We start from the raw sequence: 26,387 nt of genomic DNA on the forward strand, positions 1-26,387 counted from the left end.
GATGATGATAGATTAGTTAAAAGCCGACAAAAGGTCATTCTCGTCTTCTAGTAAATCCAATGTTTCACTTTTGAATATGGTGTCCCACACTCCCATTTGTCCATCATCTAAGCCTAAAGTGCATTGGAAATATAATTTTACACATGTTTTGATTATAAAAAAAAAAAGTCTCAAAACATCTGTAAAAGTCTTACAAATTTATCAAAGCAATTGTAGAATTACGTTTCCAATGGACCTTAGGGCACTCCTTATGAAAACCCTACATTGCAATAGGGTTTCAAGTGTTTAAACTTCCATACCTTGGAGCGATTTAACACCGATTAATACCAATTTTAATGCGCATCCAACCCCCTTTCCTCCCTCTAAATGAGTGTTGTTTGAACAAAGCCCAACAATCATCATTTCATATACCCACCAAATTGTAGGCAGATTTGGTTCCCATGAGCTCCGAGACTCTTTTTACTTTTAGTTAATATCATTTTCCTTTCAACCTATCCAAAAGGGGACCTTGTAGATACTGCCTATAAGCAAAGTTCTGATTACATACAACATCTAACACGAAGTACTCTTCCCACAAGTAATAATAGCTTCTGTTAGTCTCTTCACATCAAAATCTTGGGACACAAAAGCCCACACTCTTGGCCCAAAATACTTCCCAAACCAAAAATCATTACCACAAGATGCCCACGTATTGTCTTCCGGTACCGACATGCAAACATCTGTTCCATTGGGTTTCGTCCAATAACAGCAAGATTTGTCTATTAAGGAAAGGAGAATGAAAGGAGAATGATTTCAGCACTCCAATGTTTTGATACCTTGCGAAAGTACTATGCCTTTCTCTTTTTGATTGGGAGCTTTTTGGGAACTGTAATAACATTTTGACAGACATTATGATTGTTGGTGGAAGAAGAGATAAGGTCTTGTCTTATTCTCTTTTCTCTCTTTCTCTCTGTTGCCTCTCTCTCTACAAGCCCCTATATTGGTAATAACACCCCTACATCTTCCACTAATCTTCTAGATGATTGCCGCCCAACCAAACACTACTTATCACTCTTCCACTAAATTTCTATGCATCTTCCATGCTTGTCTATTTCCCTTTGACTTCTTCTACTAATCTCCCAGCAACCTTTGAGCAACCAAACAGGAAATATTTTCTTTAACTCAAATGCTATCTTAAGTCCATCTGAGAATTTATTAACAATTTTGCGTAGGCTTGAAGAAGACAGGATTTTAAGTGCTTGACTCATTAGCTTGGAGCTTGCACTTTGCTCTTTTTTTTTTTTTTAAAGGTGACAAATGCATTCAAATCAAAATAATACAGAGGGACAAGGCGTCCCGCAGAGGGCAAATGCCAATACAATAGCTTGAAGGCAAGAGCCCATAAGGAGAAAAAAGAAAAAATTACACTATAGGAATGTCAACCAGATCATCCTACGAAAATACCAAATCACTTGGTAGCTTAAGCTTTTGGAGTGATTTGGTAGTTTCACATGGTATGGGTTCAAAACTCTTTGATATTAAAAATCCACATGTAATTGCCAACCCAATAAAAGGGCCACATGTGCCACATTCTCATGTGAAAGGAGAAGAAAGATTCTGAGAGGGATGGCAAACTTCCACGTTCTCCTCCAAAATGCTTCCTTCTCTCACATTCTCATGTGAAAGGAGAAGAAAGACCGCATTGGAAGACACTGCGAACTTCAGCTGAACAGACTCTACAATCTTCATCAGCCAGTTACAGATAGGCCTCCTCAAGGATACATAGCAACTGAAGAAGACTAGTGGACTGAAACTTCCACAGGTTTCTAAGCAAAACCCATTTCCAAACAACACCAACCTAACCACACCATAGTTTTAAAGCTCCCCCGCATCATCATAGACTCTCCCGAGTCGAAACCCTTTTCCGTGTTCCCCATTTAGCCACCGCGTTTCACGTTTTGCCCTACAAGTCAATAGAAACTCCTTAGACTCTCTCAAGTTATGACCGCGTCAACCGAGTTTTTGTGACCACGTCAGCCAAGTACTCAGCAGCCTCAACCGAGTACTCGACCACGTCGCAACGAGTTGACTAGGATTTTCTTCGACCATGTTTTGACCAGCATCCGTGTTTTCCCACACCGGATGCTTTCCCACACCCACACACAACGCACGCACGCACACTATAAAAACACTCCGAAAGCCTCACCTCCCGGTCCTTCACTCTAACATGAGTAAAGAGGTCTGGGAATGCATGGAAAAATGAACTATCCCCTAACCAAAGACCCATAGAAAACCTTACCCCGTCTACATTTCCTAATGTGAGCCTAACCCCGGACCAGAACTCATTCCTAAAAGGACAAACCAACCGTCATGCACCCGATCATTTTTTTCTACCTAAGTCCCTACTTTCCCTCCCCAAGCATCTTGAAGCTCTCTCAGGCATAGTTGCACCACCTCCTCTTTCATTGCCCGTTCTTCTACGTCATCCAGCACAATTTGAATTCTCAACAGCGTCACCATAGCTTCTTCACCACTTCTTCAACACCGTCGAGCAATTCGAGATCTTTCTAGATTCAAGGAGTCATGACAACAAAATGGTAGCTAGAGCAATTAAAGTTGTGCACCAATTGTGCCTGCATCTATCGCCATTTTGTACACAAGCCCTAGGATTGTGTTCGCGTAGAAACTAGCGCACACACTTTCTGTCTTCTCTCTTCTATGATATTTTGAAAGTCAATGTATTACTTCCATATCCATAGTATTTTTTCATTTTTATTTAGTTTTTGTTGAAAGTCAATGTATTCCTTCCATATCCATAGTAGTCTGATTGTGATGGATTGGCAATCATTGTTACAACCTAAGTTAGAGGCCATTTCATAGTTTGAAATTACAATTTATGTTGCTAGTACCTTCTGGCCTATTTAAGTTCCTTAATGCATTCATATGAAACAAAAAATATAAATAAATTTAATTCACTGACCTGTACAATTTTAACATTTAAGCCTTTTAAGGGAAGTGTCTTAATCTAAACCGATTTAAACCATGGTTTAATTGCTAACCCTACACATATTTCATTGGTACTATTGTATTTAACTCACAGTCAGAGTCATCCCACAGACTATAGATGAGAAAGCACCTCCACAAAGAGGAGCAATAAGATTGACTAAGTACTCCACACTAATTTATGCCCTACTAACAAAGTGAGGATGTGGTGGCCACATGTCTAACAAAATACTCCCATTGATGAGATCATGTTAGGAGACCTTCATAATGGATTACATCCTATGATTGATATCCAACATCACATTCACTCATGTGCTACTTTGCCTAACCTCTCACATCGTCGAATGAACCCAAAAGAGAATGAAATCTTGCAGGATAAGGTGGAAGAGTTGATTCGAAATGGAATGATCATAGAAAGTATGGGCTTACGTTATGTTCCAGCCCTTAAAACACCAAAGAAAGATGGGAGTTGGCACATGTGCATCGACAGTTGGGCCGTAAAAATTACTGTGAAATATAGATTCCCTATAAATGTGCAAGACAACATGTTTGACATATTGGAGAGATCCAAGGTGTTATCTAAAATTGATCTAATGAGTGGGTATCGCCAAGTCAATATTGGAGCAGGACGAGTAGAAAATAACCTTTAAGAATAAGCAAGGAATGTGTGAGCGGCTAGTGATACCATTAGGGCTTTCAAAAGCCCCATGGGAAGATCTATCCATTCACTTTGTGTTAGATCCAATGCAGACTTGAAGAGTTATGGATTCTGGTGTTTATGGTGGTTGACAAGTTTCCAAAGATAGCTCGTTTCATCCCTTTCAAGAAGATAATGGACGTGACAAATGTGGCTAACCTATTCTTGCAAGAGCTTGTTAAAATACATGTGGAGACGAAGACTATTACTCAATATCATATCACCAGGTTCCTTAGTTAATCCTGAAGGACGTTGCCACAGACTTGATAAAGATTTTTTTTTAGCATCTAAGTCTCTGTTCCATAGCCCTACTACACCTTGCTATGACATTGCCAAAATGTACTTGTTAGAGACATGCTCAAGATCAGTCTTCCAAATTACGGACAAAGTAGCTAGACCGCAGCAGAAATTCCCATGTCCACCTTGTTTTATGTATGAGATAAATGAACAGAACAAAAAAGTAAAGAACAGGGCAGAATGATTCTCTAGCCAGGCAATATTACCATGATAACAAAACAGAATCCTAATATACAGGATCAAAGTCATAATCTGAACATACAAGGTGATTGATATACAAGGCTTCTTAGTCCAAAGAATATGAAGAACCAGACGTTAAACTTTTGCAGATATGTAATGATATATGGAAAATGCAAGCCAATTTCATCTTCAACTCTAGAAGATTTCTTGTATTCTATTGTGTTTTTTGTCAGGATCCCCATCCTTTATCTTCCATCATATTCCCATCATTTTTAATAAAGAAATTACCTAGAACTAGTTGCCAAAACGTTTACAGAAAGATCCTGAGCATTTGATATCCAACACAAGGAAAAATTATGCAATGCTATATAATTATCCAACACCACTTCAGGACCTTCAGTTTGAAATCAGTGGGCACAAGAACACGATAAAAAACAAACTTGTAAGATAGCAAGCCTACACAGCCATCAGATGATACATTGCAAATCTACCCACAAGAACACTATAAAATACAAAGTCTCCAAGACCAAGTTTAATAACTTGTGTCAATATCTACACCATACCATCTCTCCCTGCTCCTCCTTTCTCATTCCCCAAATTCAAATCATCAACAAGAGGGAATTCCTCATTGATCGAAAAATCCGAATCAGTGGGAAGCATATCTCTGCAGTGCAGAGAAAGACAATACTGGGGTTTTGAAGGAGGGTGGAGATATAAGAAATGGGGCTTGTTGTAATCACTTTCCGGGGCCGTGTGTTTATTTGTCATGGGCTCGCTTCTACAGTACGCGTAAATGCGTAATGTGCTCTGAGTTTGGATTGCCGGAATCAGGAATCGGAATCGGAATCGGCATCCCATTCTGATTCTTCTTGAAACGGAAGGGGAAAAAAATTTAAAATCCAATGAAATTCATTCCGACCAGTGCAGAATCAGAATACCAAACAGATATCAGCACAACCAAATTTTGATATTTTTGTAAACCCATCTTGTCTTTTAGGCCCTGTTTCCATTGCAAGAAAAACATTTCTGATAGAAAATGTTTCTTGGGAAAAAATTTATTTTCATGATTTAGAGGTGAATGATATGCTTATGGTTAATTTTGAGGGATATCATCATAAATTATAAATTGAAGAGACGTCTAATTAAAAATTGAATAGAGTAGTTCTATGCATGGTTTTAAATTTCGATTTCGGGACAAAATGTCGTTGGAAATTTCGAGAAAATGGCATTAAAAAAAAAACAAATGTTTCAAAATTTCGGTCCGAAATTTCCCAAAGAGCTCTCATGACTCATGAGCCAGTTAAATAAGAAAAGACAGCTGGGTTTGTGCAAATATCAAAATAAGCTTGTGCTGATAACATTTCCCTATTTTTTTTATCCCCTTGATTCTGTTTAGCTTTTGAACCAAATGATGTAATCACTTGGAATCGAAATAGGATGTCTATTCCAACATCTGATTCCAGCAATCCAAACCACGATGTTCTCTTTGGCGTCTACAGGGCATGTATTCTTCTACAAGGAATGCTAGCGGCAGACGCATGGCCTATATATGCACCTCAAACACGCCAGTATAAGAACAGGGGTGAGCATGAGGAACGCTTGTAAGCAGATAGTGGGCCCCACCTTTGTTTAATCAGGAACACAAGCTTCATAAAGCCTACATTGGATCTCCTACTAGCTCAAAGACCATACATTTGGACAATCCTAACGTCCAATTATTTGAACAGTCGATAGCCTGAAAACCATGGCATAGGTTGCCAAATTTGTGTTTGCATATTTTGTGTACATGACTAGCAATATTCCTTTCATCTTATTTTTTTTTAATGCAGTATTCCTTTTATTCTATAGTCAAAAGCCATGTTTTTTATTTTGGAAAGATTTGGATTGGATCTACCTATGTCTAGGTTACAATCCATTCAAGTCTCTATTGGTGTTCTTTGGATCTACTTCCCGTGTCCCAGTCACGATCCAATTCAAATCGGACTGTTCACGGGAAGTATCCTAGTTGCTCCTGCATACATTGTACATGGTTAAAAATTCTCAGAAGAGGGCAAGGGTGAGGGCGAGGACGAGGACGAGGACGAGTGGCAGTGGCAGCAGGTGAGCGGCAACGATGAGGGTGACTCGAGACTTGAGAGAGGTGGATGAAAAAGTGAATATGATTTCTTTAATAAATAACAGTTTAAGTTATTTAAAAAAATATGAGGGAATTTCTTAATATCCATGATCATAATCCTTAGGAATCCACTTCACTCTCATTTCCAGTTTGAGACACCTATGTGTCATGAAAAAAAAACAATCATGTTACTCAAAGGTGCCTTTAATTGAGAATTTATAATCAAGAACCTTGGGTTGGGTCCAAAATATATCATGGACCTTTTTCACCGGACCAAGAAGGATGATGCCTAATTATTTGTTAATATACCCTTGCTACTTCCCCTACTTACCCTCTCTAAAATTGGTGGCCGTCAGCTAATCCTTCCAAGCAGTGTTTAAAAATGCAGATTTGACGCGGAACGCGGCCAGGAAAAATCCTTGTCGACTCGGCGCGGACACAGCCAACAACGCGGTTGACGCGGTCGATGCGGTCATAACTTGGGAGAGTCGAAGGAGTTTAATGACTATGTAGGGCAAAACGCGGAATGCGGATGTGGTGCAATGCGGAACGCGGCCAAAGCAAAAAGGAGTCGACTCGGGGGAGTTCCTTGTCAAGTCAAGGAGTTTTTAAACACCGGAGTTCCAAGTATCATAAAATAAAAAAAATGGAGCCCTACAGTATGTAACTGGCTCAGACATTGTATTTGCCGTAAACAAATTGTGCCAATTCATGCATGCACGAGCTGAAGACCGATGGATAACCAACAAGAGTAATCAACACTGCTTAAAATCTACCATTTCTAATGTCTTGCTTACTTCTCAGTCCCCATTACTATGTATCTATTATAGCTTCCAATATCCTTATTACTTACAGATGTAAATCTCTAACTCATACAGACGTTGTACGTGAGTCACTGTCTCTTCTATAACAAACCTACAAATTCTACACAAAATACAGAAATTTAGTCACGATTAACAGTGAGAGACTTTTCACTTGTTGAATCGATCACATTCTTGACTTAAAAAGTATTATTTATAGATATTACGAGCATTCCTAGCTAATGCTGGGCATAGTGAAAAAAACATGGTCGTCCCCACAGCGTCGAAAATTGAGATGTACAAAATGGTGGGCCCAATCCTATGCTTGTGTTTGGGTGGAGATGGTGCAGCCCACCCATGGGTGTAAAACCATAGCTCCACTCAATACACTAGGTGTAAACTGTGGCCCCTACGCCATCAAAACGTTAGTATAAAATGGTGGGGCCCGATGGTGGTCGCACTCCATCAAAACATGAGGTGTAAAATAGTAATCCCCAGTTAGGGGTGTAAACGAGCCGAGCCGAGCCGAGCTTGGCCAGGCTCGGCTCGGCTTGGGCTCGGCTCGGCTCGGCCAGGCTCGCGAGCCGCTCGAGAGCCTTATCGAGCTTGCGGTGTAAAGTTTCGCACAAGGCAAATGGCGGTAGCAAAAGCAGAAAAATAAGAAAAAACAGTAATCATTACAACCAAAAAAGTAAAATCGGTAAGTTATAATGTTTTAAATCAAAAATTACCAACAAAAAGTTATAAGTTATGACAATTACGAAGAAAATACTAACAAAAAAGTTTAAAGTAAACGAGCCGAGCCGAGCCGCCTAACTCGGGCTCGGCTCGTTAAGTTTAACGAGCTTGGCCAGCCGGCTCGGCTCGGCTCGTTAAGGATTCGAGCCGAGCTCGAGCGAGCTTCCGAGCCCGAGCCAAAATTGACACCCCTATGCCCAGTCCATCAAGACATCAGCTCTAAAACTATGGGCCACACCCCATCAAAACATTAGGTGTAAAAAAATCCATGGAAAATAATTCTACCCTTTGTTATATAAATATTGCATTTGCAATAAATAAATAAAAGTGTTCAGCTTACCTTTTTTTCAATTACCATCTTCAAAGGGGTATGAGACTTACCACAATACCACACTCTGATGTAAATGACATTCAAGAGGGTAAGGTACCTCTTCTGGAAGGGTAAGTCGTACTACTAATGGAATACAGGTTATGTCCTAGGACTTACCTCAACTCATACAGTGTAGTCAGTATCTCATCATTAACAATCCTACCAATTTTATACAAAATAAAGAAGTTTGATGACAATGAGAAACTTTTCACGAGCGACTTAAAAGCACTATTAATAAAGAAGAAACTGCTGGTCCGCTCGAGTGCCAATCACATGTGGCCCAGTTTGTTAGGATGATCCAAATTATTCATTTGAAAGGCTCTTACATAGATGGGTGTGTACCAAAAATCAGCTCCATAGGATCATCCTAACCCATCCATTTGTAGAGGTCAAAATAGAAGTGCCTGTCCACAAATATGCCCATTTTTTCCCTTCACTTTTGAAGGGGTTAGGATGATTCAATGGACCTGATTTTTAGTACACACCCTATCTATGATTGGGGCTTGCAAATGACTGGTTTGGATCACTACAAAAAATGTGGGACCCTATGTGATTGGGCACTCGAGCTCACTAACATTTTCCTAAAAATAAAATGGGGAGGTGTATTCTTGTTGTGGTTTTCTTCTTCTTTTTTCTTTTATTTCTTCGATCATCTTGATCGTTGCAGTCTTCCCGTGTTTCTCTCTATTAATATAATTCTTTGCCATTCAAAATATAATAATGTTCAATGGGAAAAACTAACAGTCGAGATTTCAATTTTGTTCGAAAAAGGGGAATTATTCGATTTTGGTAAATAATTTCCATGGAAAATGAATTTACAAAATGCCGGAAAATTTATTTTCCATGAAAAATAAATTTCTAAAAAAAAAATCCATGAAAAAGCTCGAATGTCAAAATGAAAAACTCACTTTTACTGTACATTTTATGTACGACTGAGATGAATTGTGGAAGAAAAACTGATGAAAGAAAGCGGAGAAATTAGCTTCTTAGCTGACTCTTTTTTTTGTACAGTTTGACTAAAAAATTACAAAAATAAAAAAGTGAGTGAGGTAGGCAGATCAACGGTGAAAAAGTGTCCCTTCCTCGAGTCATCTTGTATATAAACACTCACATGCTCGTGAGTCTTTTTAGGAGCATAGAAAAAACAGCAGAGAGAAAGGAGTATTGAAGAAAGTGGTGGAGATTAGCCATGGTAAGGCCTCCATGCTGTCATAAGGTTGGAATAAAAAAAGGGCCTTGGACACCTGAAGAAGATTTCATCTTGGTGTCTTACATCCAGAAGCATGGACCAGGAAATTGGAGATCTGTACCTACTAACACTGGTAAGCTTCACAAGACCCAACATTTTCTTCTATAGTGTTTGTTTCTATCATGATTTTTTTAGTGGGTACTTAAAAATTTCATCAAAATCCCTCTCTCTCTCTCTCTCTGAAATTTTTTTCATATTTTTTTTTCATAGTTTATGTGTTGAATAACATGATTCCAGCATTATAATGCCAACATAAACCCAAAAACACATTAAAGAGGGAGGAAATCAAATTAAGACTTACAACTTCACCCTAGATGCACCCTCCCTAGCTAGCCTGTTGGCCTCGCTATTGGCCGATCTTTTTCTTTTCTTTTTTTGAATGGATTGGCCAATCTTCTCGCATGATGAAATGAGATAGGTGCATTGCTTTATTTTGATCAATCATGTCAAGGTTTCTAATTTGTAAATTTATAGGTTTGTTGAGGTGCAGTAAAAGTTGCAGGCTCAGATGGACTAATTACCTCAGACCAGGAATCAAGCGTGGGAACTTCACCCCACATGAAGAAGGTTTGATAATCCACCTTCAAGCCATGTTAGGCAACAGGTAGTTTTTTAATATTACAGTTTGGTTCTCAATAATATATAGGGATAATTACATTTACACCCCCTCTAGTTTCTGACACATCCACCCCTATAGTGTAAAACGTGACAAATACACCCCTGTAGTTTCAATTTGTTTAAGGTTTGCCCCCTCAGCTGAAGGTTCGTCCATAGATTGAAGGGTTAGGATGATCTGATGGAGCTGATTTTTTGGGCACACTCTATCTATGTCAGGACCCATCAAATGAACACTTTGGATCATCCAAATAATGTGGGCCCATACCCGAATCCAAAGCGTTTGGTAGTGTTTGGATTCGGGTTTGGGCCCACATTATTTGGATGATCCAAAGCGTTCATTTGATGGGTCCTGACATAGATAGGGTGTGCTCAAAAAATCAACTCCATCGGATAATCCTAACCCTTCAATCTATGGACGAACCTTCAGCTGAGGGGGCAAACCTTAAACAAATTAAAACTACATGGGTGTATTTGTCACGTTTTAAACTATAGGAGTGGAAGTGGATATGTCAGAAACTAGAGGGGGTGTAAATGTAATTATCCCTAATATATAACTATATCTATGTTCCGATCCTAATATCACCTAGAAAAATCTAGAAAAATTTTATAGTATGACATGATATGATATGGTTTGACCATATCCCAAGAAAAAAAAATGCTGAGTTTTGCTTCACTGACAACAAGGAATCAAACAGACTAATCTAACAGAAATCATTGTATATATTTTTTTTTAATTCTATTCTTTTCCATCACAGATGGGCAACCATAGCATCTTACATTCCTCAAAGAACTGACAATGACATCAAGAACTACTGGAATACCCATTTGAAGAAAAAGATCAAGAATTTCCAAACAGCTTTCGGCAGCCATATAACATCTGATTCAAGCACTAGTCAGCCTATTTCCAAAGACTACAGTGAGATAAGGAATTCAGATATCACCAGCCATTCCTCTCTTCTTAGGTTGAACCAGAGCTGTTCCACCTATGCTTCAAGCACAGAGAATATATCAAGACTCTTAGAAGGGTGGATGAAGACTTCTCCAGAGACTACTTTGCAAACAGCCCAAGAAAAGCAGCAGCTTCTGAGCAATGAAAATAACAATATCCAGTCCACTCAAACTAAAGCTGAGAAGGAGAGCTGCGACACCATCTCACATGAAGAGCTTGAATATCTGCTTTCATTTGAGAATTTGAACAGCATTGCATGGGAGAAATCCTCTTCTGATTCTACACCTCATGGGTCACAATCCACACTCACTGAGAGACTCAATTCCATGACTGAGACTAAGATGAGATCTCCATTCTCTTTCCTTGAGAAGTGGCTAGTGGATGAAGACCTTGAATATCAGCTTCAATGTTCTGATACTTTCTAATAAGCTCCTCTGATGATGTTTTGTAAAAGACAACAAGGAGGAATCTTGCATGAGTTTAATGGTGTAAAAAATGGTGACTCATTGCCAAATGAAAGATTTGAACAAGTTCTTTCAGAAGTTAATTATTTGAAATAAATCTACCTTTCTGCTCTCAAATTCTCATGGGTTTTGTACTAAAGTTTCATATCCCATAATCCATGGAATCATTGTATTTAGTTATTTTTACTATCAAAATTTTCATATTGTGATATGTACGTAGTCGTGTATCTCTACAAAAGCATCTTGGTGGCTTTCTAGATTTATCTGTTGAACCGGATGTGGGTCAGATCCAGGCCCACAAAAGAAAAAGAATCTGACACACTATTAAACGAAATTTAAAAGCCCCATTTATTGGCAACCTTTCACGGGGTAAACTCAAAACTACTAAATAACCTACTGCCAGCTCTGCAAATAAACATTGCAAGCTATTGGTTATGTGACATTTCATATATTTTCTATTGGGTGTCCTTCAAAACTATCTGAAACTAGGCTGGAATTGAATTGAATTGAATGAGGAGTGTACTCCTCCTTCTATCTCTTTGTTTTTCTGTATATGTATGTGTTTGTTTATGGTTAAAATGAAGGGGTGTAGCTTGTGATTTTGGAAGGGAATAATAGCCATATGAGGAATAGGGTTGTGTAACGAAAATCTTGCAACCAAGGAAATGGTTGATTTGAGTCCCTTTTCTTGAGGAAATATGTAGAGGGAGGCACATGTGATCTTTTGACCTTTAGGTGTGAGGAACTAAGTTCTGATTGCACGGCTGCCATGCAATAATGTCAAAAGATAGGAAAAAAAGTTCAGGTGGGCATAGGAGTAATGGCACACCTCCCGTGGATTTTTACGTTGGGGAGGCATGTGAGCTCACTCAAAGGTGGAAAAAAAGTTGAAGAAATTTCTCTTCATTTCATTTGGAGGAAGCTTCTTGTAAATATGGAAACCCAAAAGAATGCTAAGGGACAAGGGATATGGTGTGTGTGTGTGTGTGTGTCAGTGTGTGTATGCGCCTATGTCTATGTTGCTTTTCATCTCTACCATCCATGATGACACTGGACTATACTCGTAATCTCCCATGCATGATGACCCATGGTATGATGACCCATGAACTTAGAGGCTCACTCATGATGTCCTTCTATGGCTACTATATCTTCAGTCCCAGCCATGAAATAGGATGGTCCATGATCCCCGAACTTATGACCCATGATGAATGGTGAACGTCATGAATGCACCCATTGTGATTTTTGATAGACCCATGAACTGCTCTCTCTCTCTCTCTCTCTCTCTCTCTCTCTCTCTCTCTCTCTCTCTCTCTCTCTCTCTCTCTCTCTCTCTGCCGCCCCCCCCCCCCCCCCCCCCTTCGGTCCATATAGGTCCTGATAGAGACCCCTAAAACATTATCCATATGGGCTTAACAGTTCACTAAAAGGCTCAATATAACCATATTAGTCTCTTGCTAACAAATACCACTCAACTATATCACATGATGATCATGAACCCCTCTCTCTCTCTCTCTCTCTCTCTCTCTCTCTCTCTCTCTCTCTCTCTCTCTCTCTCTCTCTCTCTCTCTCTCTCTCTCTCTCTCCACATTGAACCCATTATAGAATCTAAAGTCTAAACATACACATTAGCCATTTGCTCTCTCAAGCTCCGCAATGCATAACCCTTGATTGATAGATGATTTCCACTTCAAAGTTTAATCAACCCAGAGTCTAGATCCCTCAGGGATTGGAGATGTTGCAAAACTACCAACTCTTTCTACCTAACAAACCATGGGTTGGCATGGGAGATTAAGTCTATGTCTACAGTCATGAATCTCATGAACAGGTCTTGGATGAGGAAAAAAAATAGGCATCAGGACCACAAAGAAACCGCAGGAAAGTGACACAACATGATGAACTCATTGGTTCTCCATAGTGTCACGTGAACAGTGATCTTTAGGGCATGCAACATGTATAATTGCACCGATTTCTTCTTTTCTTTCCTGGTTATTTTTGGTTAGGAAGAAATACTGTGATAAATGGATTCGCCATGCCATCAGCAAATCCTTGAAGAGGGCACCTTCCTGAAGTGGAAGAGCCACTGAAATCCTAAAAATAATTATGTCCATTTCTTTTACTGTCTGTTCTATAGCCTTCAAATTAAACTAAATATGCTGGACAAAGGCCTTCTACTTTCTACAGTATATGGGTTCAGATTCTCAATAAATGTAGATGAAGTGATGAGCCCGTAGGAAAATATTAATCCATGTCAACAGCCTGGAACCAATCGATTCCCATGCAAAGGAAAAATCCTTCAATATCCATGGCTAATATTGTATTGAAAATGATATTTCCACCCTCTCACAACTCTAATATTTAACGTGACAGAGATTGAGACCAATTCATGTTATCCCAGGATTTGTTACATATAAGAAGAGTATGCGTGCCTTACTGATTGGGTGCTCGCACAATGCCAGCCCTAACTACTCTATTGGTTTGTGAAATAATTTGGAACGAAGCTCATGATAAGTAGAAGTAGAAAGATTTTAAGAAGAAATATCTAGAAGTTGGTTGACACCCGAGTTATAAAATGCTCGTAAATATCCTTTTTTTTTTTTTGAAAGGCAATCGAATAAATTAAAAGGGAGGACCAAGGAGGTCACCCAAAGAGAAGAACAAGGAGAACAGAAAAAGCAACAGAAAAGCAAAAAATACAAGCACCCTCAAGGAGGGTGGAAATCAAAGAATTCGAGCTCCTCCCTCACAACCCCCTCCCTAGCGAAACAATCCTCTTCACCGTTAGCTGATTTGCGCACGTGCTGAAAGGCAATGGATGACCCACCAACTATGTCATTAATCTCATCGAACAGAGACCAAAATCTCCATGGCGGCTTAGCAGATCCCCGAAGCCATCTTATAACATTTAAAGAATCTCCCTCCACATAAGATATATCCAGAACCCCCCTATCCAAATGCTTGATACCCTCATAAGCAGCTCGAACCTCAGCTTCACTGGAATCGCATACACCTAGAGGACCTGAAAAAGCCCAAAGAGATGTACGGAAAGAATTGTGGCACAGGCCACCAATACCCGCCGGACCCGGATTTCCGAAGCTAGACCCATCAAAGTTAACTTTCATACGACCAGATGTAGGTGGGATCCACTTTTGCACTACAATGCTCGTAAATATCCTAGCGATGGGCGATGATATTTTCACTCCCCCTGCAGTACGCATTTGCCCCACTTTTAACGTGATTTGACGTCAAAATGCGTTAAACTTCCCCATTGTTCACGTTAGAAGGGGGGTAAATGTGTACTACAGGGGGAGTGAAAAATATCATCGGCCTATCTTTTTACATAAATAATAATAATCTATCCCACTGTGTTTCTATTGTGAAACAACCAATTACTCCAAAAGCTTAAGCTATTAGAGTTTGTGTTATTTAATCATTTCTCTCATGTCATTTCACCCCCGATCCACTTCCGTGCCGGACTAAATGGGATTCGAACCCATGATACAATCTTCTTGTATGTCGATTTAGCAAACCAATGCCTTAAGCCACTCAGCCATACCTCCAAGTTGTTGATCGGAACATCTAGTTGGTTTCATTTCAACATTCCTAAGGATGAGCCATGCATCAAAGTTTATTTTCTGTTGAACAGTTCTAACCGTCCATTTTTTGTGGCAATAAATAAAGACCGCTATTTTTTCTTCAACAATTATTAAACATCCCAATCATTTGGTATTGTTGTTTATAAACACACTGGTGTACACATGGATTTTTACTATCAAGGAGTTGTCGAGCTCTGATACCATGTGAAATAATGAAAATTGTCACTAATTCTTGCTTTCTAAGACTAATTACAACAGCCCTAATGAGTGTTTATATAAAATAATCAAAGGATAAACATAGAAGGATATTAGCATAATCATGGAAAGTGATAAGGATAAAAATCCAAACTACAAAGTCTGGCTTAGTTGCTAATCCATCCAAACTGCCTAATCTATAACACACCCAATATATGCAGTAGTAACATTGTCACAATAAATAAATATATAGAGATCTAATTGAAATAGCAAGATGACATAGACCTGTTGATATTTTTTGCTTGGGAGGAAACATGTATGTACATTGCTATTTATAATCTAATCTAAGATTTTACAAGATTGTTGAGTTATCCTTTTTATGAAGATCATTTAAAATTCAAATTTCAAAAGGAGTAACTTAAGGAGATAATGAAGGTGATGATAGCAAACTAGGAAAGAATAATAAAAGAAGATTCTAGGAGAATTCATTCAACTGTGAATAGTCCATATCTGGATGCTTCAATGAATCCTTGACTGTAGCACATGAAGAATCCTCTCCATTCATTAACTCCTTGATTGTTGCACATGAATTATGGGAAGGATCATCCTAGATCTTCTATACTTCACCTCAAACTTGATTGGGCTCTCGACCACAAGCCAAGTTTGATATGCAATCCGTTAAACACATCTCAAGACAACAGCTCAGTGTTGCATCAGGATAAAAATGTGCATCATCTTTGAGACGCATTGTTTTAACAGCCATAGGCATAAAGATACTTTTAAACGAGTCCATAAGTGTCTGATGCAATAGATCTTGAGCACATTTGGATTGGGACAAGAATAACCCATAAGAGGCATCGATGCCCAAAAACTAGTGCAACAGGCCAAGATCTTTCATGGAGAAGGTCTGGCCAAGAGAGTGCACCAATTTATCAATGGGCCCCACTTAGAACGTGATTTGACATCAAAAAGCATTAAAGTTGCCCACTTTTCACACCAAATCACGTTATTAAGGGAGCACATTCTCAAGGGGAGTGAAAATATCATCTCCCTAGGAATATTGTCAAAATAATAATTGGAAAAGATCTAACTGAAACGCCGAGATCAGATACGTAGAATGTACTAGTACATGTGACATCAGCAACTTACATTGCTAATGCATGATATATAAGGGCGAAATGATTTCAACACAAATATTTTTTATACAAGACGCTCATGTTTTTTGTCTTTTAGTATTTAAAGAGCTGTAAAAGGGTTTTATGGTTCCCAAAAAGCACTTACATGACAATTAAATACTAAAAGACAAGAAACATGAGGTCTTGTATCAAAACATAGTTGTGCTGAAATCATTTCCCCTATATATATGACCTCAATACTAGATTGTGGTAGTGTTGTGGCTTCTTAGAACAACAAGAAATCATGTTACAACCAAGAAATATGTGAAACATGGTAGTCAAGCGTCGGGAAAACCTGCCCCAATCGTCAGGAAAACCTGCCCCGATTAGTTTAAAAGCATTCCTTAAAATAAAAATGAACTCCCGGTTAATGAGTGAGACTTACGCTAAGAGAACCTTTAATGAACGCAGACTTCTCTTTACTGTAGTGAGATGAACTAAAGTAGGACCATGCATGAACTGACACAGAGTACTCGAACAATACTTCGATATTACTCTGGGTCAAAAGGAGATTGACATTCTGAAGATGAAGTTTGGATTTAGCTTCACGGACTAATGTATATGTGAAACGTTCTTGTACTTATGTTGGCTACTTTGGATATACTATCCAATTTTCAGGGCATATACTTGAAATCTAATTGTGACCTTGGCGCAACGGTAAGGTTGTTCCATTGTGACCTGATGGTCACGGATTCGAGTCACGGAAACAGCCTCGTGCACTGGGCCGCCCTTTTATACTTGAAATCTAATTAGATTGACAATGGATATTTACGTGTGCTTTATTGACTTTCCCTTTTGGACTAGTTGGGTGTGCAATCTACACACGTAGGTGCAAGTTGAAATTTATGTATACATGGGTATGTTAAGAATAATGCATGCTTGCATAATGTAAATGGATTCCAAGTTCATGTGGTATGCCCCATATGTGATCTATATCACCTTTAGACATGAAATATTGCTATTTATAATTTGAGGTTAAGATTATAAATAATCATTTATGCCATATTTGGCAAATATGAAATTTTCTTCATGGAATATTAGCAAACAAATGTTGAGAGGACAGAGAGAGTAGGAGAGGAAGCCAATTGAGAGGGCGCCAGTGAGGAGATCATAGGGAGTGGCAGAAAAATAAGGAAAGATTGCTCTATTTTGAATAGAGTTTTTCTTTTCCCTATTTTTCAGCCACCTCTCACACTCCCCTCACTCGTGCCCTCTCAATTCTCTTCGTCTCCCACCGTCCTCGCCCCTCCTTCAACACTTGTGTGAAACAACCAATTAGTCCAAAAGGTTAAGCTGTTAGAGTAGTTTGTGTTATTTAATCATTTATACTTCAACACTCCCCCTCACGTGTGGGCCCCCTTTTTTGGATTGGACGTACAGGTGGATTTTTAATATCTTAAGCTGTTATAGTTGTGTCATTTAATCATTTATGCTTCAACACTCCCGCTCATGTGTGGCCCCTCTTTTTTGGGATGGCCACGTGGATTTTTAATACCAAGGAGATGTTGGGTTTTGATCTAGGACCAATCGTGACTCATGAGGTGAATGCTCTAATACCATGTGAAACAGCCAATTACTCCAAAAGCCTAAGCTATTAGAGTCGGTGTTATTTAATCATTTATACTTCAACACTCCCCCGCACGTGTGACCCCTCTTTTTTGGGTTGGTGGCACACGTGGATTTTTAATACCAAGGAGTTGTTGGGTTTTGAACTCATGCAGTGAGGCAATAGCTCTGATATTTACCATGTGAAACAACCAATTACTGCAAAAGCTTAAGACATTAGAGTTGGTGTTATTTAGTCATTTATACTTCAATTATAACTTGATCAGTCAACATTCCATGGAAAAAAACTTTCATGGGTGAACGTGGTCTTAGCTAGTATCTGTTCACTGAAAGAAATACTATCATACGTGCATACATGACCATGTTTATGTGTATGTTTGTGTGTTCTTTCTCAAGAATTTCAAGTCAGTGCATGCGTGTGTATGTGCAAAATATTTTTCGACCAATCATGTGCAGTGAAAATTATAAAACGGAAGTCGTAGCTTTAATTTTAAAAAATGTTTCCAAAAGAACACTGGTTGTGGTTCATGTCTTATATTCTGTCAGTGACTTATAATTAAGGTAGTGGGGACATATTATTGGGTGGTACTTTTGATTTTTGTCTATTTTAGGTATTTGTACTCTCAGGGGCGATTTCATTATAGGGTTATGTGAAATAGTTACAATATCGAGTTCTAAAAGTCCTAGAATTGAATAATGGAGTAATGTTTTTCGGTGCTCTTCTTCTTCTTCCTTTTCCCACATTGGAAACATAAGTAAAAATGTGTCTTGATATTCCTTCTGTCCTGAGTCTTGTCAATACAGGACACCTTTAGCTGCTCAACCCCAGATCTTCCGTCCCCTATTCGTTGTGGAATTTTAATATGGTGTGTGGCTGTATAGTCCAGTATTTTTTTCAAAAATTACTTTATTGCGATCCAAACCGTTCATTTGTTGGGCTAAAACGTAAATAGGTTTGCTCCAAAAAAGAAATTCCATAGGATGATCCTAACCCTTATATCTATTTAGTTTTCCATAATCTGCAGTCCCTCTATGGAAGTAATTTTTGGGGCACAACATATTTACGCTGTGTCCTAACAAATGAACGGTTTGGATCATCCTATGAAGTGGTTCGTACAGTTCCTTCTGATCTCTTTATAATGTTCCTTTTTAAGCACCTTAATTGCCTTGCTTGATTAGAAATAGATATGCCAAATGTGCGTTTAGGTAGGTCAGTCTAATCCAGGAATCCTTCCACCTTGTCAAGCGGTGGTCTTCTTTAGTTATTTAGTTCAATCCCAAAAATAGACTTACTATTGTACTAACAAAAAACATCCCATATTCTCTTACCTTCAAAATATAATGGCAAGGCCTCATTTCTTAAATGTATGATTTTTATTAGGCAGCACAGTGGCCTCGTCTTGTGCTTTAAACTTAACTTCACCACATGGATGGACGTAGGCCAAATGCTTAGGAATAGAACTTTTGGGAGGAGATTTTGTTTGAAAGAAAAGTGCTGCCTTTTACAGGGAGGCATACAAATCTGGCATTAACTCACTCTCATTACACACCCCACAGCTGAGTTTCATTACACACCCCACGTGCCCTTGCCGCGAAAGCCCCATTGCCTGCATTTGTGACCAAATAAACTACCTGTTTCTCTTTTTGACATCTCATGTTGGGTGGTGAATTGTGAGGAGTGATATAAGTGATTCTGTGACAGTACAAATGGTAGCCGGTGAGAAGAGTGATCCCACTTTAAATGCTCTTGGACTTCTTGGAACAGGATTTTTGGCATAGAAGGGAGCGGTTTGGATTGAAACAGCTTCACATATTATAAATATTTGTCATCAGCACAATTATACTGTGTATGATGTTGAATTATGAATGATTAAATAACACCAACTCTAGCAACTTAAGCTTTTGGAGTAACTGGTTGTTTCACATGGTATGAGAGCTATTGCCTCATGGCAGGTCCTGCACGTTTCTCGTGTGTATCTCACAACTATGTCTAAATACCTCTTATCAATAAAAAAAAAAACAAAACAAAACTATGTTTAAATACCTTACAAATTAACTTGGGTTATTAGGGATAAGTTGTTTATTGAAAAAAAAGCAACAGTAGTGACAGTGGCATTCAAAGTAGATAAAATGTAGAGAAATTGACAAAAGGCCAGTAGCTATGTAACAATGGTAATAGTTAAAAATGGGATTTAATAAATGATGGTGTTAGGTACTCGACAATTGTTGGAATTTTATACTCTTTTAAAGCTTTAAAAGCTTTTGTCTAAGTGCTGTGTGAATCAAATTTCAAAGTCCAGCCGTGCTTGTTATGTTGCACCATTTTATTGCATAAAACGTATTGAATTTTAATTTACTTAGTAAGTTTTATGCACTCTTTGATGTTTTATACGTTTATCCTCTTTGTTGCAACTATTGGGATTTATGGGAGATGTACACTTTACTAGCTATGACATCGTCTCTTGTTTTTCTTCCATACTTATGTTTTAGAAGTTCTTAGTTTTCCCTTGATTTCAAAGCCTTTGTGAGTTTCTTACATGTAGGCAAATTGATCGGCATCGATTGTGTTTGCCAGGTTTGAGCCAGTGCGTGCACACCGTCAACGACAAAAATAGTGGTGTTGTATCCTGGAGATAGGTCACAAGCAACCCAGTTGCACACCGAAGATTTGCAGATTGCATAAACTATGGTGTTTCATATTATTCGTATTAGCTATTTGATTTGTCAATTATATTATTGATATTGTTGAACTGACCTACTTCCCCCCAAGGTTTTAAATTTTGGTTTCGGTACCTATTTCGGACCTCACCGAAATCTGAAATTTCAGTCCGAAATTTGGTATTAAGCTTCAAAATTTGAGAGTAAAATTCTGAAAATTTGACCGAAATTTGGTATTTCGCGAAATATCAAATTTCAGGAAATTTCGGTTTCGGTCCCCACCGAAATCCAAAATTTCGGTCCTAAATTTCGGATTTCGGTCGAAATTTAACCATGCTTCCCCCAAATTCATAACCAACAACTAATATGCCAAAAGTCACACGACTAATGGAACATTTGGCTAGGCCCTTTAAACTTGTCCCATAAGTGGCTGCTAGGTCCCACTTAGGTAGTCCCATAACAATGCAAGCCCCCATTTAAGACCGCTTAGGTAGTTCCATCACACTTTTGCACCGGCCCACTCTGTGGTAACTTTTAATGTGGGTTTTTTTACTAGGCGTACTTTCCTGGAGCCCTCTCCACAAATTGCCTTTATGTGACTCAAACACATGATGTGGTGGCTCTAATATCAAACATTATGCGTCCAACCAATACACCAAAAGGACTTTTTTTTTATAGGTAGCCTAAAGGACTTCGTAATGTTACCACCCATCTCAAGAACACATATGATCTACATATTGGAAACAGATCATAAAAGTTAAATGTAGAAATGAAAACAAACTTCCCAAAATGTACAGTTTAAATGTTCAAAGAATTGTGAAGTGGGGTTACCCACTTAGTCCATTAAACGATGGATTAAAACTATTACTTAACCGGGTAAAATAGTAAAACCATATAGCGACAAAATAGATTAAATAAATATAAAATAAAAAATGGGTAGTGATTTAGGGCTGTTTTGGATGCCACCAAAATTGGGTTTTTTTTAGGTAATCTGGGATTGAACCAACGACATCAATGCTAAGATACAAAGCCTCAACCATTTGAGTTACAGGCCCAATGAAGTGGAAATGTTCCTAAAGGGAATGATGGTGGCATTGGATGCGCCTGAGGAGTTAATAGAAACTCTTATTAACTCTTATTGGGCATCAAATGCCATACTTCTCTTCAGTCATGCCCAATCAAACGTAGCACCTGTTAATACTTTTGAGGATCAAATTGTTCAAGAGGGGAGACTGTAGAAGTACCTCTTCTTGCAGGGCCTTTGAGCATTGCTACAATATCTGAACCTCAAGATGACCTCAATATATGTTACATTTAAAGTGTATATTTGAAAGCTAATTTTGTTTAGTTTATTTTATTTTTATTTTTATTTTTATTTTTGAGAGATGCAGTGAGGGTAAAAATGTACCTTTGTGTCAAAGGGCATTTTAATTATTTTGTTAGCCTAGCTAGCAGGTGTGATTCACACGTATTTGCTCCATCTATTCCTCAACTTCCTTGAAACTCTAAACCTGCCACAACTTTTCTAAGCCATTAAGTCTCCACTTTCCATATCCATCACATCTTCCCTAAGCCATTAATTCTTCATTTTCCAAGGATCAACTCAAGCACTATTTACTTCTATTTGATGGAATTTTGCAGAAACTTGCTAAATAGGAAGGCCTCCATTGAAACTCCATTGTACGCAAACTTGTAGTTGAAGCAAAGTGCTAATGTGCCCCATTTTCTCCACATTTTCTTTTTTCTATTGTTCTTATCCCTGCAGTATTATTCTTCTATCATATATCGGACTACATCTTGTCAGTGATTGTTCTTCTAATTTGGTTGTGCATCTTGGCCTAGTGTAAACCTTGGTTTCACTTCACTGTTTGGGAAAAAATATTCCTGTGTTGAAAAATCCGTCTTTCCTTACGATATAAATGCTTCAGATGACGACAACGAACATCTTCTGAAGATACCCACATAAATAAGGCGAAGATTGGTTTAGCTTATAAGGTGGCTCATGCAATATTGGACTTAGTTGGTATCCAATAAAGGACATGAAGAAGAAGCAGAAAGATATTAAAGCTCAATCCAGGTGTGTAGACATGATGGGGATTAATGTTGATCATCTTAAAACAATAATGGAGGAATTTATGGAGCAAGCTTGTCTTCTCAAAATGACTATCATAATGATTCATTCTACTGGTAATGATGATTATGAAAGAGCAATTAGTGAAGTGAGAATATGAGATTATTATTATAGAAAAATCATTACTAGTTGACAAGAACACATTGTCCACAAGAATCATGTCTCTCCAAATCATACTTATCCTCTCAAAAGAATATTAGGAGAGCAAGAGGCCTTTGAATTTGTGAGGGCAGAGAGGATTCAAATTGTCATTGAGAGTGGTAAATTAGAAGATAAAGGTATCTTTAACTTGGTGTATTCTTTTGAGGATGGAGTGAGAAGTAATCTATGCAGTAAATACTGCAAAAGCTTTACGTTCAAGAGTGCTCCAATTGAATTGACCTTGAGTTCTGTTCTTTTTTATCTATTTTTTAATAGATGTTATGTCAAAATGAAAATATTCCTCTCCTTATTTTCTTGTAAAAAGATATTTTTGTATCAATTGAACAGTGTATCTTTATTTTCATTTTACACTTTGCAATAGAATGATGTAAATTCATGTATAGTTGTGAACTCATATAACTTTAGGTGAATCCAACCAATCCTGAATTCATCACTTTATATAAATCTTAAATTTCACATAATGTTTATACAATCTAAAGAGATTTGCTAGGCAATTTCCCAAAACGTCATTTAGCAACTCATTTTTTTTCAAGAGAGAACAGCCAGATCTTTTTGTGTCTAGCAAAATCTTGTTTCTGACTTTTATCCATTCTCTGAAAATCTAAGTCGTTTGAGAAATGATATTTCCACCCTTTTTCAATATTTCCATCCCTGACATTTGAAGGTAAATACAAAGAAAAAGGAGTAGAAATAATGGAAAAGGGGTGAAAATATCAGTTCTTTTTATTTCTAATCGTAGAAGATAAGAACATAACAGATCGAACCTGACAGAAATAGGCAATAGAGACAGTGACAGCTAAAAACTTTCATTAAACTAACAAACATGTTCACAAGAACAACAATGTTACTCCATATGCTAGGAGGGATTAACTCAAACATTTGTTATTCCAAATGCAACATAAGAACTGTATTCTGAAAAATTGTGAACGATGAAACTATTTTCCTTTTCTTGCTCTTCTACAGTAGAGAATGCAACTGACCCAAATTTAAAATGATGTAACATAACAGGGAAAAGAAGAAAGACAATCATACATTCATACAGGTGTCTGTGATTGTGTGACAGGGAGAGTTAGAGTGAGATAGATGTAGCTCACCAGGATTAGAAATCTCAGTTTAATATGACGAAATTTGGAATTCCCATCGAATGGCTCAGTGACCCCTTATAGATTAGACGACATAAAATCAAAGCTTCTCAGTTATCCTGATCATAAAAGAATTCACAGCAGCCTTATCAAGAATAATCCATGAAGACTCAAACAACTCATGAGAAAACTCAGCTCCAATCCCCTCAGCCGCAGCTCTAAACGCCACCCCAAACGAGTTCCCCTGAACCGCCCCAAGCCGAGGTTTTCCGCACACCCCAACAACCAGAACCTTGTTGGGCTCTTGTGCCACACAAGCACAGATCAAAGGTTTCATCTTTGCTCCCTTTTCTCTCAAAGCATCCATCAAAAAATGGCAAAATTTGGTTAAAGCTTGAGGATGACCTAAAAGCTTAGTGTCTACGGCATCTTCAAGCTTCAACCACCTGAATTTTCTGCCACTTCTTATAAACCCACTTTTCATAATTGCAGAACTCCCTTGTCTCAAAATAGCCCTCTGTACCTGGATTGCATTTTGCATTCCTATTCTTAACTTATCAAGATTGCTCAAACTAAGTGCTGAATATGCGACCCAAAACTGTTGGGACGCAGACGAGTCATTAGATTCTATGAAAGATTCGAGCAACGCTGTAACCCCATAAACTACATCCGCAGCCGAGACCTTCGAGCTATAACCATGTAGCCTTAAAAAGCTTCGATAGTAAAACTCCGTCAGCCCATATTCGGGCAAGAACCGTTCGAACTCATCCTTCATTTGCTTTTTCACTTCAGTGCTCATGTACTGAAATTTCTGCTGACAGTCAATGAGAGCGAACCCCATTCGAGCCAAAAGAAGTTTCAATTTCTTCAACCCATTGTCACTCCAAGTCTTCAATTTTGTCGCAATATACGAAGAACAAAGCATAGAATCAAATAAATTCCACTCCCTTAAGAGCATCAATCTAGGTTCATCTTCATAAGCAATTCTAGAAGCATCTGGGGCCCTGATTTTTGTTCCATCTTTGAGGGTCACTGAGGTAACTGCATCCAAATTGCCAGAGCTGTTTATATGTTGTTCGAGCTCCATTACTCCGGTCTGGTACCTCTCGTCGGTTAGTTTCTCATGGACAAACTGATCAGTGAGAGAGACGCAAGCTAACCATAACAACTCGTTATTGTTTCTTCTAAGAGAGTGAGACAGATCAAACATAATACAACCCGAAGGCTTACCATGGAAAGTCCCCAATTTGTAGTACTCTTTTTTCAGCCTCCTATAAAGCTTAACAGGGTCCGAGTCCGAGTCCTCCGAAACCCTTCTTCGCTTTCTAACCCTATCACTTTCCTCCTCATTTTCGCTATCACTTTCATCATCGCTTTCAGAGTTTTCATCATTCTCGTCGTCACTATTCAAATCCGACGCATTTGCCACAGTGGAGATATCAAAATCATAGGCCAAATCAGCCTGTTGTTCATCATCGCGAGTATAAAGAACAACTACCCGGTCGTTCTGCTCACAAAGATTATGAAGATGAATGGGACGGTGACTATCAATAACAAAAACAGAAGCAACAGGCCCCAGATTCAAAACCCGACGTAAGTCTCGATGGCTGCCCCAATTTATGAGGAGAATTGAGATGGGTTCATCCAAAGATCGGAGATTAGGGCCTGCAAATTTGTCAATTTCACTAAAGGAGGAGACAGGGTAGCAAGCATATCGAACGGAATCGGAAGATAGGATGTGGGTAATGATCTTAAGGGTACAAAGAGAGTCAACATCAGACGTAGATGGGAATATCAACAAAGGTGAGGACGTTGAAGCAGAGGCCGCATCGCGTAATCGAGTATAGAAAGACTCTACTCTGTATTCCCTCACCATAATTCCTCAACTAGGGTTTGTAATTTTGAAGAAGAGAATATATTTCTACAGGAAAATATGGAAACCTTCATGGATACACGCAGCCAGTATTAAAATTGAAATTGGTTCCTCAAATAATCTATGATTTTCTTCTTTTTTTTGTTTTTTCAAGGAGGAAAAACAAGAAAGTACTGAAGAACAGATGTGTCTAAACCAAATATATAAAAAGGTCTATTAGAAATGCTTCTGCTAAAATTACACGATCTCGCCGAAACCAAATGAATATGAAAGAAAAGTATGAGCTTTAATACAAAGATCTAACTATGATTTCAATCCAGATTTTGAAATTTTGAAGATGAAATGTACCTGAAACAACGAGACCGTGGAGAAAAGTTGGCTTTGGGAAGCTAAAAACTAAGTGGGTTATACGCTAAGCTCCGATTTGGAGAAAGGTAATTGTTCGTCTCCATTGAGGAAATCGAGAAAGGGAGAAGGGGGAGAAGGAGAGAA

The 26,387-nt window shown here is 38.4% G+C and overlaps 3 protein-coding genes across 3 annotated transcripts; 1 reads left to right on the forward strand and 2 right to left on the reverse strand.

Annotated features, from left to right (window-relative positions):
- The first annotated feature begins 9,323 nt into the window (after positions 1-9,323).
- LOC143881024 (transcription factor MYB60-like) lies at positions 9,324-11,640 on the forward strand. Its single transcript, XM_077384011.1, has 3 exons — positions 9,324-9,502; positions 9,904-10,033; positions 10,803-11,640. The coding sequence occupies exons 1-3, from the start codon at positions 9,370-9,372 to the stop codon at positions 11,419-11,421; spliced, it is 882 nt and encodes a 293-aa protein (XP_077240126.1). The 5' UTR covers positions 9,324-9,369; the 3' UTR covers positions 11,422-11,640.
- A 2,522-nt stretch (positions 11,641-14,162) lies between these two features.
- LOC143880605 (uncharacterized) lies at positions 14,163-14,579 on the reverse strand. Its single transcript, XM_077383591.1, has one exon. The coding sequence runs from the start codon at positions 14,577-14,579 to the stop codon at positions 14,163-14,165; it is 417 nt and encodes a 138-aa protein (XP_077239706.1).
- A 9,151-nt stretch (positions 14,580-23,730) lies between these two features.
- Positions 23,731-26,387, reverse strand: LOC143881026 (uncharacterized). Its single transcript, XM_077384012.1, has 2 exons — positions 26,244-26,387; positions 23,731-25,943 (listed from the first exon to the last, which is right to left on the reverse strand). Exon 2 carries the CDS (start codon positions 25,896-25,898, stop codon positions 24,123-24,125), a length of 1,776 nt encoding a protein of 591 aa, XP_077240127.1. The 5' UTR covers positions 25,899-25,943; positions 26,244-26,387; the 3' UTR covers positions 23,731-24,122.

The sequence above is a fragment of the Tasmannia lanceolata genome, unplaced genomic scaffold, assembly GCF_043159265.1.
Source record: "Tasmannia lanceolata isolate RefF3 unplaced genomic scaffold, GAP_Taslan_0.1 ptg000007l, whole genome shotgun sequence".
Classification (NCBI taxonomy): Eukaryota; Viridiplantae; Streptophyta; class Magnoliopsida; order Canellales; family Winteraceae; genus Tasmannia; species Tasmannia lanceolata.